Source organism: Ascaphus truei, chromosome 3, assembly GCF_040206685.1.
Source record: "Ascaphus truei isolate aAscTru1 chromosome 3, aAscTru1.hap1, whole genome shotgun sequence".
In the NCBI taxonomy this organism is placed as follows: Eukaryota; Metazoa; Chordata; class Amphibia; order Anura; family Ascaphidae; genus Ascaphus; species Ascaphus truei.
This window is the reverse complement of record NC_134485.1, coordinates 11,264,257-11,282,078: the sequence shown is the minus strand read 5'-3', so window position 1 is coordinate 11,282,078 and position 17,822 is coordinate 11,264,257. Positions and strand designations below refer to the sequence as shown.

General features: G+C 46.7%; 1 protein-coding gene across 1 annotated transcript in view; it reads right to left on the bottom strand.

The window, feature by feature from the left end:
• The window catches only part of IGSF11 (immunoglobulin superfamily member 11), a 255,698-nt gene extending 238,107 nt beyond the window's left edge, over nt 1-17,591 (bottom strand). Inside the window, exon 1 of the mRNA XM_075593642.1 lies at nt 16,477-17,591. Coding sequence (XP_075449757.1) covers nt 16,477-16,585 — 109 coding nt within the window. The 5' untranslated portion in view covers nt 16,586-17,591. The remainder of the gene's footprint in view (nt 1-16,476) is intronic.
• Between the last annotated feature and the right edge of the window lie 231 nt (nt 17,592-17,822).

Sequence of the window (17,822 nt, the reverse complement as noted above, 5' to 3'; positions counted from 1 at the left end):
GTCGTTTTGCTGCTGTGTTTCTGCAGGTGGGAATTTGGTTGAATTCAGCGTGGTAGATTGGAAGGCGAGTGTGTTGCGTTGTGATTTCTTCGACAGTAGGTGATACCTTTTCTTTATTTCAACTACCAGAACACTTTTTAAGACAACTACTTGAGTGCAAGGTCCATCCTCAGGTTGAGCAAAGAACGATCTACACCAGCGGTAACGCAAACTCCCCGCACCTGCGCCACCCTACCTGTTCCCTCCTCGGTCGCGCCCCCCGTCACGTCTAATGATGCGTCAAATGATGCTGTGTGGTCATGTGACGTCACGTCTCCATGGCAACAGGGCGTCATTTGACGCTGCGGTGTCAGAGACGCGTGACCAGAGCCTGGTATTTAAGTTTACAGAGGCCTCGCGCTCTCAGTGTGGGGCCTTTGTAAACGCCACTCCTGAAAAGTTTCAGCCCCCTTGTGGGGGGACGCACCCCCCAGTTTGTGCGCCGCTGGTCTACACCACTGGTGCTGAACTCCAGTCCTCAAGAACCCCCAAGACTAGGGTGACCATATTTCTCCTGGCAAAAACTGGGACAATTGCCGTGCATGCGCAGATGCGAGCGCTGACTGTGCATGCGCAAACAGCGAGCGCCGACTGCACATGCACAATGAGCGCATGCTGGCTACGCATGCGCGATCAGCATCTGCTGCCCGCTTATGCACAATCAGCCCTTGACAACCGCCCATGACGATCGTCACTTGTGCGCTTGTGTGCATGCGCAGCACATGCGTGGCCGGCAAGCATTGATTGCGCATGCGCGGCCAGCGCACAGGAAAACCAGGATAGTGGCCAGAAAAGTCAGGGCCCGGAACAAATGGCCAAAATCCGGGACTGTCCCAGCTAAACTGGGACGTCTGCTCACCCTACCCGGGAGGTCAGGTTTCCAGGATATCCCAGCTTCAGCACAGGTGGCTCTATCAGTGGCTCAGCGGAAGACTGAGCCACTGATTGAACCACCTGTGCTGAAGCTGGGATATCCTGAAAACCTGATCTCTTGGATGGTCTTGAGGACTGGAGTTGAGCCCCTCTGAGCTCTTCACCTGGCCGCCCGACCTTAGTGTGACCCTCGGGAGTTTCTGCTGCTGCTAATTTCATATCAGTTGCTTAAAGGAGCCATTTAATGTTTATCCAAATCCCATTTCTGGTGCGGAGGCACAAGGGAGATAAAGTGACTTACCTAAGATCACAAGGAGCTGACACCAGGAATTGAACCGGCTTCAAACTCAGTATCTTTATTCAATGAGCCACTCCCTTCTCCTAAATGGCTCCTGTTGGCATATAGCTCAGGTACCTCAGGTGTGCTGTCCACGTGTGGTTTGAAGGAAGGTCTCTCCCCCCCAAGGAGTTAAATGACGGCCATTGGTTTTGCGTATATTTAGCTGGGTGGATACCCGCCAATTCAGGGAAAATAACGGAGCTAAGTGCATCTGATCCATATTCAAATCACTATTACCTACTCTTGAAGTGATTACTCAGTATACTCAGCACAAGATGAGTTCTGTATGTTAAATGGAAATAAGCAGACATGTGGCTTTTTATAGTGTACGGAAAATTAAACCCCAACGTAACATAGAATTTAAATGCTGCACACCATAGGGAAATAATATTCAATGATACAATTACCGGTGCTCCTGGCCCAAGGAAAACCTGTTTGTAATCCAGTGCCTAGAAAAAAGGAAGTGATTCCGGGCACTACGGATTTCTTACACACTCATTTATTGCGCCAACGTTGCGACGTTTCGGGCAATGCACTAATACTTGAGAAAGGCCGTTGCATCGGCCGAAACATCGCAACTTTGGCACAATAAATTAAATTAAACCCCAAAACAGTCATTTTTACACATGGGCATTAGATTTTTTTCAATGACCATCCCAATGGCCATCCTGGGCTACCGGAGCCTGGCGTGTCCCTGGGTTACCGGAGCCTGGCGTGTCCCTGGGTTACGGGAGCCTGGCGTGTCCCTGGGTTACCGGAGCCTGGCCTGTCCCTGGGTTACCGGAGCCTGGCGTGTCCCTGGGTTACCGGAGCCTGGCGTGTCCCGGGGTTACCGGAGCCTGGCGTGTCCCTGGGTTACCGGAGCCTGGCGTGTCCCTGGGTTACCGGAGCCTGGCGTGTCCCGGAGTTACCGGAGCCTGGCGTGTCCCGGGGTTACCGGAGCCTGGCGTGTCCCGGGGTTACCGGAGCCTGGCATGTCCGGTCTGGTGCATCTGAAAACTTTGCAATTAACTGAAGGACATGGAAATATGTTCACTGTTCCACAATATAGAGAGTCATTATAAAAACGCTGGGTTATGGTCATTTACTGCTTCTCCCTTATTATTAAACTGAAGTGTAAGGAAATGCAGCATTCGAAGTTTCCGAGCCGTAACCTTCACACATTTTGCTTTATCACAACTAAGATGTCATACGTACGGTTTAAGAAAAGTTAACCGTATGAATTCAATATATTACATGATGTCAAAAGCAGCTATTCGGACTGGTCATATAATGATAAAGGCACAATAGGAAATGATTACTACTATAAATCATTAACTCCGCGTTGCCAAACTTCTGTCACATTTGAGGGAAACACGTAATGTTCCTGTGACAGCGTTTTTATAATTAATTTAATCCCTGTGCAGTACCAGCTATGTCTCCAGAAATGCAAAGGGAAAAGGATTCAAACAAGGTAAGAATAGAGCATGAGCATGAGATTACTGTATTAAAGTTAAAAATGCTGTATAGACCATGCAGGAAACACTGAGATAGGGAATCCAAGAGAATCTTCTTTTACTGTTATTCCACGTATTTCCTGGATTATTCCAGTGATCTTTTCCTTCCTACATATCAGTTCTGTTCTCTCGCTATGCCCCTGCTCGTCTCCTGCGCTCTACCCATAACTGTCTCCTTTCCACCCCTTTCCCCTCTACCGCTCTCTCTCGTCTTAAAACCCTTTTCCCTCACTGCCCCTTACCTGTGGAACTCCCTCACACTCAGTATACGCCGAGCACCCTCTCCTACCTTTAAGTCAAACTCACCTTTTAAATGAAGCATCCCAATAGCCTGCACTCACGGGTACTGTCCCACACCCACAGTCACTCCCTACCAACCACTGTGGCCAAGCGCTGCCATCTACAGCACTTATGGGCTCGCTCTGACCGGCTGCTACGGCCGCTTGCTAGCGTTCTCGCCCCCACCACGCGCTCCTGCAGCACAGAGATCTGTGCTCAAACTGCAGGAGCCAGACCGCGGCGTTTGGGGGCGTGTAACGAACGCGTCACGGAGCTGTTTCGCCTTTATTGGCTGAACCAGCTCGCGTCACGCGACTGTAGCCCCAAATTTCCATTCGGGTTGTGCCGGCAAAATGTCGCAGCGACAACGCTGCACTTTGCCGCCGGTGGAGTTTTCAGTTTGAAAACACCCACCGCACAACCCAAATTTGCGGACGGACGTGAGCGCGCACATTAGCGCACGCACGTCGCATCGCCTTCTGTCAGAGCTCAGCCTTATTCCTTCATCTGCTGCCTCTGTAAATCTCCCAACATACCACTTAGATTGTAAGCTCTGCGGGCAGGGATTTACTCTCCTATTGTCTGAGTTTTCTGCACTTATAGTATTGTATAATAATTCCCGGTACGGTATTGTCTCGTTTGTAAAGTCCTATGGGCCATAACAAACAATCACAGTTGTAATGGTAAAGTCCCCAAAATGACGACAGCTCACCCTAGAAACCTGACACATAAGGATTTAACATAAATGACCCTGTCCGGAGCAGAAGGAAAGCATTGTAGGACTAGCCACATGTCCACGCGGCTCATAGACCATCCATGTGGATCGCGTTCTTCCTAAGCCTGGTTTCCGGCCAAGCCCCAGCACCACGTTCAACAATAGTTTAGGTAAAGTTAGACAAACCGCTGATGGAAAGGTGCCGGCACATAATCTGGTGAATGGCAATGTCTAAATGAATGGTTGTGCCAGCTGACTGGAACTGGGACTTTATCCCGGTTACTGCCAGATGGGCCGGAGAGATACTGGAATGTAGCAGGTTGTGATTCTTCTCAGGGGATCAACCATGAGAGTTCTTCATAGATGGAATTATAGTGTGTGGAGATCTCAAAACCGTCAAAAAACATGTCTCTTTACACATTAGAAGGATAGGGTGCCGTATTTTCCTCCACTCCCTCTGCTGAGAAGCTCTGCCATGCATGTACTACGTCTGAGTGTAATTTAACAGGGGTTCTCAAACTTTTCCATGCCACAGACCACTGCAACTATAATAAGAATTTGGATGATCACCACATAGACCCTTGGGGCAGCTCTGTAACATAACCTCGACTTGGATATAAGGTTTAGCGGCTTATTCTATATCAGCCAAAGTGGCCGATTGGACTGTTCTTGGACAAAATACCCCCATTGAAATCTATGGGGAATTTCGTCCTGATTGTCCCCTTCGGCTGATAGAGAATAAGTTCCCCAGTGTTCATCAGTTACTGAAAACCTACAGCCGGCAGCAGAGAGCAGCCTGCAGTGCATTTTTGGAAGGGTTTCCACTAAAATCTTTGGGGACCACAGTTTGAGAACAAAGTGCAGCATTCGATAGTGCAGAGTATACCTGACCTGTCCACCTCCAGCGCCTGAGCCTCAAATAGTGTTTCTATCACTGCAGTATGATCAGCTTTATTTGTGTATCTTCTATTATTTGAATTCTCCTATGTTCCTTATGCCTCCTTTCTTCCAGAGTGAAAAGTTATTTCTTTTATTATTTGCAAACAGATGTTGTTCAGAGTTTGTATAGGGTTCCTACAGATCCTGCCCGACTATGTGGGAAAGGGACAATGCAGTCCTACATATACAGCCGGTACGTAAATGGAAATATGCCAGAGCACAAGACAGGCACAAAAAAATCCTTTTAAGAAATACCTGACAAAGCAACAATGTGTATCGCAGCCCACGCTGTGAAACAGAAAGATCGCTGCGGCAGACACAGGCAGAGCTGCTTATTAAAAGAAATCGAATAAACTAGTTCAGGAGCAAAATAATAGCTTACTGCTAATGAGCGGAAATTACAATGCATTTCTAAAACTTAGAACCGCCGTGCTGAAGCAGAGACGTGCTATAAAGCGTGCAGAAATGTGAACCGCGTTTGTTCTCTAAGGATGCGGTGTAAGTGGGTGCTTAATTAGGTAATGTCTGATAATATGTCAGCTGACAGCGGGAAGACCATTGTGGTTTTAACATGTATTGCTACCATCCTAAAACACAAACACACACGCGCGCACACACACACGCGCGCGCACGCACACACACACACACACACCTGGTGTTTTAATGATCAGACACTATGTTCTCTCCTCCTCTACTGGCCAGATACATTGTGTTGTAGGTATTTCGGTCTTTATAGGATTTACAGACCATGCAGACACCTCATTGCACGCCGTGCTGTGATGTTAGGGGAAGGGTGGGGTTTTTTTTACGCTTGTGTTTTATAAATGTACATACCGGATACAGAAAGGAAATATTTGTATACAGCATCAGATAACTCAATCTCGTTAGCTTGAAGTAACCTCCATCATGTAATCTTAAAGCAGCAGTGGGCAACTCCAGTCTCCAGTCCCCAAGGGTCACCAACAGGTCCCGTTTTCAGCATATCCCTGCTTCAGCACAGGTAGCTCAGTATTTGAGGAGGGTAAGGGGGGGGGGGGGGGAGACCTGGTGTAAGTGAATCATTTCCACAGGTACATTCTCCTTTTTTGAAGTCAGTGGATCCACTTCTAAAAGAAGAAAACTGTGATGGCTACCAGAGTTTGTTGACGCCCAACCCTGCTTTACATTGAAGAGCACACAGCTTCATACTGCAGCATTTATTTAACGAGAGACGGAGTATTACATATTATCATCTTTAAAAAGTTGGCATGTAGCTGCAGCCAGGATTTCCCACCTGGTGGGGCTGCCAAGAAACCCCCTCCTGTGCAGCACAATCTCATTCCTTCTGCCTGTGTAGAAGTGACTGAGTCTTCCGGTGCGGCAGCGACAGGAGTAGTGAGCGCGTTATCCCCATGAAAGGGGCCGCGCAGTGATGGGATTCACACGCTGATCAGAGCCTGATCGCATTGGAATCACATCGCATGCCGTACGTCGCGTACACTCACACACAGCAGCGTGGCACGCTCACTGTCACAGCTCACACATACTGTGCGCGCTTGTCTAGGAAACACAGCGAGTTGAAGCACAAACTGGAATACAGTTTTGTAGGGAAAAAAAAACATATTTACTATATCATCATTCTTTGGGAACACATTTCTAAGGTCTATTTCTGAATAAATGACAACAAAAGAAAGTGATACAGTATTATCAGCCTGCTTACAATCCCAATAGCAGCTCCCGATTACAATCCCAATACCGTCTTCCTGTGTCAACTCCACTTTTACAGTTCGAACATCAGCTCTGAGTGTCAGCTCTTTGTAACAATCCCAGTGTCAAATTGAAGTGTCAGCTCTCTGTAACAATCCCAGTGTCAGATATAAGTGTCAGCTCTCCGTAACAATCCCAGTGTCAGATATAAGTGTCAGCTCTCCGTAACAATCCCAGTGTCAGATATAAGTGTCAGCTCTCCGTAACAATCCCAGTGTCAGATATAAGTGTCAGCTCTCCGTAACAATCCCAGTGTCAGATATAAGTGTCAGCTCTCCGTAACAATCCCAGTGTCAGATATAAGTGTCAGCTCTCCGTAACAATCCCAGTGCCAGATATAAGTGTCAGCTCTCCGTAACAATCCCAGTGTCAGATATAAGTGTCAGCTCTCCGTAACAATCCCAGTGTCAGATATAAGTGTCAGCTCTCCGTAACAATCCCAGTGCCAGATATAAGTGTCAGCTCTCCGTAACAATCCCAGTGTCAGATATAAGTGTCAGCTCTCCGTAACAATCCCAGTGTCAGATATAAGTGTCAGCTCTCCGTAACAATCCCAGTGTCAGATATAAGTGTCAGCTCACCGTAACAATCCCAGTGTCAGATATAAGTGTCAGCTCTCCGTAACAATCCCAGTGTCAGATATAAGTGTCAGCTCTCTGTAACAATCCCAGTGTCAGATATAAGTGTCAGCTCTCTGTAACAATCCCAGTGTCAGATATAAGTGTCAGCTCTCCGTAACAATCCCAGTGTCAGATATAAGTGTCAGCTCTCCGTAACAATCCCAGTGTCAGATATAAGTGTCAGCTCTCCGTAACAATCCCAGTGTCAGATATAAGTGTCAGCTCTCCGTAACAATCCCAGTGTCAGATATAAGTGTCAGCTCTCCGTAACAATCCCAGTGTCAGATATAAGTGTCAGCTCTCCGTAACAATCCCAGTGTCAGATATAAGTGTCAGCTCTCTGTAACAATCCCAGTGTCAGATATAAGTGTCAGCTCTCCGTAACAATCCCAGTGTCAGATATAAGTGTCAGCTCTCCGTAACAATCCCAGTGTCAGATATAAGTGTCAGCTCTCCGTAACAATCCCAGTGTCAGATATAAGTGTCAGCTCTCCGTAACAATCCCAGTGTCAGATATAAGTGTCAGCTCTCCGTAACAATCCCAGTGTCAGATATAAGTGTCAGCTCTCCGTAACAATCCCAGTGTCAGATATAAGTGTCAGCTCTCCGTAACAATCCCAGTGTCAGATATAAGTGTCAGCTCTCCGTAACAATCCCAGTGCCAGATATGTGTCAGCTCTCCGTAACAATCCTAGTGTCAGATATAAGTGTCAGCTCTCCGTAACAATCCCAGTGTCAGATATAAGTGTCAGCTCTCCGTAACAATCCCAGTGTTAGATATAAGTGTCAGCTCTCCGTAACTATCCCAGTGTCAGATATAAGTGTCAGCTCTCCGTAACAATCCCAGTGTCAGATATAAGTGTCAGCTCTCCGTAACAATCCCAGTGTCAGATATAAGTGTCAGCTCTCCGTAACAATCCCAGTGTCAGATATAAGTGTCAGCTCTCCGTAACAATCCCAGTGTCAGATATAAGTGTCAGCTCTCCGTAACAATCCCAGTGTCAGATATAAGTGTCTGCTCTCCGTAACAATCCCAGTGTCAGATATAAGTGTCAGCTCTCCGTAACAATCCCAGTGTCAGATATAAGTGTCTGCTCTCCGTAACAATCCCAGTGTCAGATATAAGTGTCAGCTCTCTGTAACAATCCCAGTGTCAGATATAAGTGTCAGCTCTCCGTAACAATCCCAGTGTCAGATATAAGTGTCAGCTCTCCGTAACAATCCCAGTGTCAGATATAAGTGTCAGCTCTCCGTAACAATCCCAGTGTCAGATATAAGTGTCAGCTCTCTGTAACAATCCCAGTGTCAGATATAAGTGTCAGCTCTCCGTAACAATCCCAGTGTCAGATATAAGTGTCAGCTCTCCGTAACAATCCCAGTGTCAGATATAAGTGTCAGCTCTCCGTAACAATCCCAGTGCCAGATATAAGTGTCAGCTCTCCGTAACAATCCCAGTGTCAGATATAAGTGTCAGCTCTCCGTAACAATCCCAGTGTCAGATATAAGTGTCAGCTCTCCGTAACAATCCCAGTGTCAGATATAAGTGTCAGCTCTCCGTAACAATCCCAGTGCCAGATATAAGTGTCAGCTCTCTGTAACAATCCCAGTGTCAGATATAAGTGTCAGCTCTCCGTAACAATCCCAGTGTCAGATATAAGTGTCAGCTCTCCGTAACAATCCCAGTGTCAGATATAAGTGTCAGCTCTCCGTAACAATCCCAGTGCCAGATATAAGTGTCAGCTCTCCGTAACAATCCCAGTGTCAGATATAAGTGTCAGCTCTCCGTAACAATCCCAGTGTCAGATATAAGTGTCAGCTCTCTGTAACAATCCCAGCGTCAGATATAAGTGTCAGCTCTCCGTAACAATCCCAGTGTCAGATATAAGTGTCAGCTCTCCGTAACAATCCCAGTGTCAGATATAAGTGTCAGCTCTCCGTAACAATCCCAGTGTCAGATATAAGTGTCAGCTCTCCGTAACAATCCCAGTGTCAGATATAAGTGTCAGCTCTCCGTAACAATCCCAGTGCCAGATATAAGTGTCAGCTCTCCGTAACAATCCCAGTGTCAGATATAAGTGTCAGCTCTCTGTAACAATCCCAGTGCCAGATATAAGTGTCAGCTCTCTGTAACTATCCCAGTGTCAGATATAAGTGTCAGCTCTCCGTAACAATCCCAGTGTCAGATATAAGTGTCAGCTCTCCGTAACAATCCCAGTGTCAGATATAAGTGTCAGCTCTCCGTAACAATCCCAGTGTCAGATATAAGTGTCAGCTCTCCGTAACAATCCCAGTGTCAGATATAAGTGTCAGCTCTCCGTAACAATCCCAGTGTCAGATATAAGTGTCAGCTCTCCGTAACTATCCCAGTGTCAGATATAAGTGTCAGCTCTCCGTAACAATCCCAGTGTCAGATATAAGTGTCAGCTCTCCGTAACAATCCCAGTGTCAGATATAAGTGTCAGCTCTCCGTAACAATCCCAGTGTCAGATATAAGTGTCAGCTCTCCGTAACAATCCCAGTGTCAGATATAAGTGTCAGCTCTCCGTAACAATCCCAGTGTCAGATATAAGTGTCAGCTCTCCGTAACAATCCCAGTGTCAGATATAAGTGTCAGCTCTCCGTAACAATCCCAGTGTCAGATATAAGTGTCAGCTCTCCGTAACAATCCCAGTGTCAGATATAAGTGTCAGCTCTCCGTAACAATCCCAGTGTCAGATATAAGTGTCAGCTCTCCGTAACAATCCCAGTGTCAGATATAAGTGTCAGCTCTCCGTAACAATCCCAGTGTCAGATATAAGTGTCAGCTCTCCGTAACAATCCCAGTGTCAGATATAAGTGTCAGCTCTCCGTAACAATCCCAGTGTCAGATATAAGTGTCAGCTCTCCGTAACAATCCTAGTGTCAGATATAAGTGTCAGCTCACCGTAACAATCCCAGTGTCAGATATAAGTGTCAGCTCTCCGTAACAATCCCAGTGTCAGATATAAGTGTCAGCTCTCCGTAACAATCCCAGCGTCAGATATAAGTGTCAGCTCTCCGTAACAATCCCAGCGTCAGATATAAGTGTCAGCTCTCTGTAACAATCCCAGTGTCAGATATAAGTGTCAGCTCTCCGTAACAATCCCAGTGTCAGATATAAGTGTCAGCTCTCCGTAACAATCCCAGTGTCAGATATAAGTGTCAGCTCTCCGTAACAATCCCAGTGCCAGATATAAGTGTCAGCTCTCCGTAACAATCCCAGTGTCAGATATAAGTGTCAGCTCTCCGTAACTATCCCAGTGTCAGATATAAGTGTCAGCTCTCCGTAACAATCCCAGTGTCAGATATAAGTGTCAGCTCTCCGTAACAATCCCAGTGTCAGATATAAGTGTCAGCTCTCCGTAACAATCCCAGTGTCAGATATAAGTGTCAGCTCTCTGTAACAATCCCAGTGTCAGATATAAGTGTCAGCTCTCCGTAACAATCCCAGTGTCAGATATAAGTGTCAGCTCTCCGTAACAATCCCAGTGTCAGATATAAGTGTCAGCTCTCCGTAACAATCCCAGCGTCAGATATAAGTGTCAGCTCTCCGTAACTATCCCAGTGTCAGATATAAGTGTCAGCTCTCCGTAACAATCCCAGTGTCAGATATAAGTGTCAGCTCTCCGTAACTATCCCAGTGTCAGATATAAGTGTCAGCTCTCTGTAACAATCCCAGTGTCAGATATAAGTGTCAGCTCTCCGTAACAATCCCAGTGTCAGATATAAGTGTCAGCTCTCCGTAACAATCCCAGTGCCAGATATAAGTGTCAGCTCTCCGTAACAATCCCAGTGTCAGATATAAGTGTCAGCTCTCCGTAACAATCCCAGTGTCAGATATAAGTGTCAGCTCTCCGTAACAATCCCAGTGTCAGATATAAGTGTCAGCTCTCCGTAACTATCCCAGTGTCAGATATAAGTGTCAGCTCTCCGTAACAATCCCAGTGTCAGATATAAGTGTCAGCTCTCTGTAACAATCCCAGTGTCAGATATAAGTGTCAGCTCTCCGTAACAATCCCAGTGCCAGATATAAGTGTCAGCTCTCCGTAACAATCCCAGTGTCAGATATAAGTGTCAGCTCTCCGTAACAATCCCAGTGTCAGATATAAGTGTCAGCTCTCCGTAACAATCCCAGTGCCAGATATAAGTGTCAGCTCTCTGTAACTATCCCAGTGTCAGATATAAGTGTCAGCTCTCCGTAACAATCCCAGTGTCAGATATAAGTGTCAGCTCTCCGTAACAATCCCAGTGTCAGATATAAGTGTCAGCTCTCCGTAACAATCCCAGCGTCAGATATAAGTGTCAGCTCTCCGTAACTATCCCAGTGTCAGATATAAGTGTCAGCTCTCCGTAACAATCCCAGTGTCAGATATAAGTGTCAGCTCTCCGTAACAATCCCAGTGTCAGATATAAGTGTCAGCTCTCCGTAACAATCCCAGCGTCAGATATAAGTGTCAGCTCTCCGTAACAATCCCAGTGTCAGATATAAGTGTCAGCTCTCCGTAACAATCCCAGTGTCAGATATAAGTGTCAGCTCTCCGTAACAATCCCAGTGTCAGATATAAGTGTCAGCTCTCTGTAACAATCCCAGTGTCAGATATAAGTGTCAGCTCTCCGTAACAATCCCAGTGTCAGATATAAGTGTCAGCTCTCCGTAACAATCCCAGTGCCAGATATAAGTGTCAGCTCTCTGTAACAGTCCCAGTGTCAGATATAAGTGTCAGCTCTCCGTAACAATCCCAGTGTCAGATATAAGTGTCAGCTCTCCGTAACAATCCCAGTGTCAGATATAAGTGTCAGCTCTCCGTAACAATCCCAGTGTCAGATATAAGTGTCAGCTCTCCGTAACAATCCCAGTGTCAGATATAAGTGTCAGCTCTCCGTAACAATCCCAGTGTCAGATATAAGTGTCAGCTCTCCGTAACAATCCCAGCGTCAGATATAAGTGTCAGCTCTCCGTAACAATCCCAGTGTCAGATATAAGTGTCAGCTCTCCGTAACAATCCCAGCGTCAGATATAAGTGTCAGCTCTCCGTAACAATCCCAGTGTCAGATATAAGTGTCAGCTCTCCGTAACAATCCCAGCGTCAGATATAAGTGTCAGCTCTCCGTAACAATCCCAGTGTCAGATATAAGTGTCAGCTCTCCGTAACTATCCCAGTGTCAGATATAAGTGTCAGCTCTCCGTAACAATCCCAGTGTCAGATATAAGTGTCAGCTCTCCGTAACAATCCCAGTGTCAGATATAAGTGTCAGCTCTCTGTAACAATCCCAGTGTCAGATATAAGTGTCAGCTCTCCGTAACAATCCCAGTGTCAGATATAAGTGTCAGCTCTCCGTAACAATCCCAGTGTCAGATATAAGTGTCAGCTCTCCGTAACAATCCCAGTGTCAGATATAAGTGTCAGCTCTCCGTAACAATCCCAGTGTCAGATATAAGTGTCAGCTCTCCGTAACAATCCCAGTGTCAGATATAAGTGTCAGCTCTCCGTAACAATCCCAGTGTCAGATATAAGTGTCAGCTCTCTGTAACAATCCCAGTGCCAGATATAAGTGTCTGCTCTCCGTAACAATCCCAGTGTCAGATATAAGTGTCAGCTCTCCGTAACAATCCCAGTGTCAGATATAAGTGTCAGCTCTCCGTAACAATCCCAGTGTCAGATATAAGTGTCAGCTCTCCGTAACAATCCCAGTGTCAGATATAAGTGTCAGCTCTCCGTAACAATCCCAGTGTCAGATATAAGTGTCAGCTCTCTGTAACAGTCCCAGTGTCAGATATAAGTGTCAGCTCTCCGTAACAATCCCAGTGTCAGATATAAGTGTCAGCTCTCCGTAACAATCCCAGTGTCAGATATAAGTGTCAGCTCTCCGTAACAATCCCAGTGTCAGATATAAGTGTCAGCTCTCCGTAACAATCCCATTGTCAGATATAAGTGTCAGCTCTCCGTAACAATCCCAGTATCAGATATAAGTGTCAGCTCTCCGTAACAATCCCAGTATCAGATATAAGTGTCAGCTCTCCGTAACAATCCCAGTGTCAGATATAAGTGTCAGATTCCTTTGATAATCTCAGTTCCATTTTTCCTTTTATAGTGTCAGTGTCAGCTCCCTGCGATGAAACTATCACGAGGTGTGTTGTTATCCACAAATATTTTTGATCGTTCACTTTAATAACTGATATCACAAGATCATGTAACATTTCCCATCGCACGAGTTGGTGCTGCAAGTCACTAGAGATAACCCTATCCCAGTGCAAAGGAACCCACTTCCTAAAATGGAAAGCCTTGGGTGTCTGTGGAGTATGGTGGCATACTGTAGCACCTGTTTTCAGACTCAATCAGCCCAACACGCCCTTTTGGACAATCTAGAATAAGGCCCCTTCATGATAAAGGCACGCTGGTCTTTAGTGTGGGAGATCGTTATTCCAGGCTCCAGAGCATCTCTTTTCAAAACATTAGTAAATGAATATATCTCTCTGTGCCTTACATATAAAACATTTAAATCTGCTCCATGATATTCCAAACAAGAAAGGTCAAGTGTTCCCAATACTTGTGATATATACATATATATATATATATATATATATAAATAAAATATATAGTGTGTGTGTGTGTGTGTGTGTGTGTGTGTGTGTGTGTGTGTGTGTGTGTGTGTGTGTGTGTGTGTGTGTGTGTGTGTGTGTGTGTGTGTGTGTGTGTGTGTGTGTGTGTGTGTGTGTGTGTGTGTGTGTGTGTGTGTGTGTGTGTGTGTGTGTGTGTGTGTGTGTGTGTGTGTGTGCGCGTGTTTCCAGCAGGTATATCATTGGAGGGAACTAGTAAATATAAGTTTCTCTTGTTCTTTAACACCTTGGCTGCCAGAGCGCCAGATAAATGCTAAGAAGTCCTTTCTGCCAACTAAGGGGGTTAAGATGTCACTGTCATACAATACAAGAGTTCTTAATTCTATAGAGGCACTAATCACAGACCTGTATCATGTAGTAAAAGTGTATATAGCCTACCCTAAAGGACTCATGGAATTTCCATATGATAAAGCAGTGTACAGCACAGATTTTAGGACTAAGAAAACAGACGTAAAGCAAATGGCTCTCAATATACAGGGATGTCATATGGATTGTATATCCTTATACAAAGCCGGTCTTATGTGTGCATTAACCATTTCACTGCCACGGGGGAGCCACAACCCAATGCATCCCCCTATTCACACACACACTGGCTGTGAATGAGTCAAATAAAGTGCCACTGCATGCCTTGGAAAGGAGGGGTTGTACTTGGTCTTTAGATCTGTCACTAGCCCAGACATGAATTCCCCACAATGGACCAAGTAGCTGATGTGGGGTGCGGGCCATTAATTAATGGCTTATACAGTATATCAAATATAGAAAAAAAGGCCAAAACATAATAAAATGCCGATTCACAGTATGCCAGAAATACAACCCTACCGCAGGCGTGGCCAACTCGAATCCTCCGGGGCCACTAACAGACCAGGTATTAGGGATATCCCTGCTTCAGCACAGGTGGCTCAAACAGTTGGTCAGTCAATTGACTGGCCAACTCCAGCTCTCAAGGGCTACCAACAGGTGAGGTCTTCAGGATATCCATGCTTCAGCACAGGAGGCTCCCTGTACCTGTCTTCCACCGAGTCACTGATTGAGCCACTTGTGCTGAAGCAGGGATATCCTTCGAACATAACTTGTTGGTGGCCCTTGAGGACTGCAGTTGGCCAGTCAACGACTGAGCAACGGACTGAGCCACTTGTGCTGAAGCAGGGATTTCCTTAAACCATAACCTGTTGGTGGTCTCTGAGAGCTGGAGTTGGCCACATCTGCACTATTGCTTTTAACCTAATATTCTTTATATAAATCTGGCATATTCTGTGAGTAATTCAGCAGCCAGCAGAATGCTCTCATGGGGAACTCTGTAGCTGTCAGACTTTACCTAATATTGTACCATCTGTCATGCCAGGCGAGGGACCGCAAGGTATGCCAACCCCGGGTGCCTGTTAAACTAGCATCACCATCACTGGTTGGATATGACTATTTAAAAAAAAAACTAGTGGTACTGTGCATGAACGTTAGTCTATCGGATCAAGGACAAAGATAGCTGGATCCCATCTGCAGAAGATGTAACCCGTACTGATTCTAGAGAAAGAGAAGCAAACAAAGATATTGGAAACATTAACAAACTGCTTGTAAGTGAATACAAAGTAGTGGTCCTGTGTATTTACTAGTCTCAGGCACTGCTGTCTCTGATATATACTGTAACAGTATAATGTACAGTGCTGTCTCTGATATATACTGTATATACTGTAACAGTATAATGTACAGTGCTGTCTCTGATATATACTGTAGCAGTATAATGTACAGTGCTGTCTCTGATATATACTGTAGCAGTATAATGTACAGTGCTGTCTCTGATATATACTGTAACAGTATAATGTACAGTGCTGTCTCTGATATATACTGTAACAGTATAATGTACAGTGCTGTCTCTGATATATACTGTAACAGTATAATGTACAGTGCTGTCTCTGATATATACTGTAACAGTATAATGTACAGTGCTGTCTCTGATATATACTGTAACAGTATAATGTACAGTGCTGTCTCTGATATATACTGTAACAGTATAATGTACAGTGCTGTCTCTGATAAATACTGTAACAGTATAATGTACAGTGCTGTCTCTGATATATACTGTATATACTGTAACAGTGTAATGTACAGTGCTGTCTCTGATATATACTGTATATACTGTAACAGTGTAATGTACAGTGCTGTCTCTGATATATACTGTAACAGTATAATGTACAGTGCTGCCACAGAAATACACAAACAGGGGAGGCTGTTATATGGTGTGTGTGTGTGTGTGTGTGTGTGTGTGTGTGTGTGTGCGTGCGCGCGCGCGTGCGTGCGCGCGTGCGTGCGTGCGTGTGTATTCAAGATTTGAATAGATGATACCGTTCCGTGGCTAACGAAATGCTTTTATTTGTGCATTTATATATAGATAGATATACTGTATATACAGTACACATGTATTGAAGCATTATGGTGCCAATACCCCTTGTAACCCTGCAGTGCTGGAGTTCCCCTGTCCTGAGTTGCACAATAAGTTCCAGGTTACCTGGAATAACTTAACCCCTTGTTAACATGCATGCTATACTTACTGAGCACTTTAAATGGGTTACACTGACAGGTGGCTGGCAGCCTGTGCACATGTGGATTAGGCAGTGACCCTGCGGTATCTTGTCCTGCACCCATGCCAGGAACAGGACCCGGGAGATGAGAGGTAACACACCTGGGTTCATTCAATGGAGCAAAATCTTACAAATCAAGCAGAGTTTCTGTGCTGAAGCATCCCGTGCCCCGCACTCTGGTCACCTCTCATGTCCCCAGAGTAATAACGTGTCACTTACCTTGCAGGGACATCACTGCACTCAGGACCAGGCAGACCCCCCAGCATCCTGCTCTCCTCATCCTGCAGGGGCAAATCTGCCCGGGGCGGGGGGACTCAGCAGGGCACATCCAGCCTCCCCAAACCCAAAGTCAGCAAAAGACCCCAGCACACATGGGTCAGATCCTGCAACTCCCACCCTATATCCTCCAGCTGCGGCAACCCAAGGGTGCAAGAGATCCCAGGGTGGAGACTTTCACGCACTATCTTTGTGTGTGGGGTGGCAGGTCCAGGAGGTCCAGTGATGGGATCTGATGCCCACTGCTCGCCCCTGCCCCCCCCCCACCCCCTACAACACGTCCTTATATTGGGGGCAGCTTGGTCTATATTCCCATCACTCTGCTGCGCCTGCTTTACTGCAATCCCGGCGCAAAGAGGGAGCACGGGGCAGAGAGCTGGAAGGAGGCTGAAGAGGCACCCTGTGGGTTGCAGTCTCCTGCGTGGATGAAGAGGCACTCTGTAGGTTGCAGACTCCTGTGTGGATGAAGAGGCACCCAGGAGGTTGTAGGCTCCCTGCGTGGATGAAGAGGCACCCAGGAGGTTGCAGGCTTCCCGCGTGGATGAAGAGGCACTCTGTAGGTTGCAGACTCCTGTGTGGATGAAGAGGCACCCAGGAGGTTGTAGGCTCCCTGCGTGGATGAAGAGGCACCCAGGAGGTTGCAGGCTCACTGCGTGGATGAAGAGGCACCCAGGAGGTTACAGGCTCTCTGCGTGGTACAGTTAGGTCATGCAGGGTGGGAGAGCTGCTACCTCCCTGCTTCCTTGTCCTACAGCAGCAGCAGCATTTAAACCTGATCCATGTCACTCTTTGCAGAAGTAGTATCCCTGCTGCTGCTGCTGCTGCTCCTCCTGCAGCAAACTCCAGGGATACAGGGGATAGAGATGCACGTGGGGCTGAGGGTGTCAGTGTCCCGGGGATCCGTGGGGTTGCTTGCAGACGTGGGGTGTGATGATGCTATGTTGCATGCACCGGGGGGGGGGGGGTGGCAGTGTGGTGGGAGTGACCCCTCTCCCCTCGGTGGTCCTGGGACCGCACGGCACGTGCTCCCTCCCTCTCCCAGTGACAAGCACGAGCCGTCTCCACAGCCGCCCGGGGACTGCAGGACAGCGCCCCCTGCCGGGGTGTGCACGGTGCTGCAGTGCTGAGGAGCTGCAGGGTGCTGCTGCTGCTGCTGCATTGTGTGCCACAGTGCCAACTCCCTTACACAATGAGCCTTCTCTTCACATGCAGCAAAGGGGCTGCTGTTAGCGTGCATGCATGCAGCATGGCTACCTGTTCCCACACCTTGTTGCAATGCATGCACCATA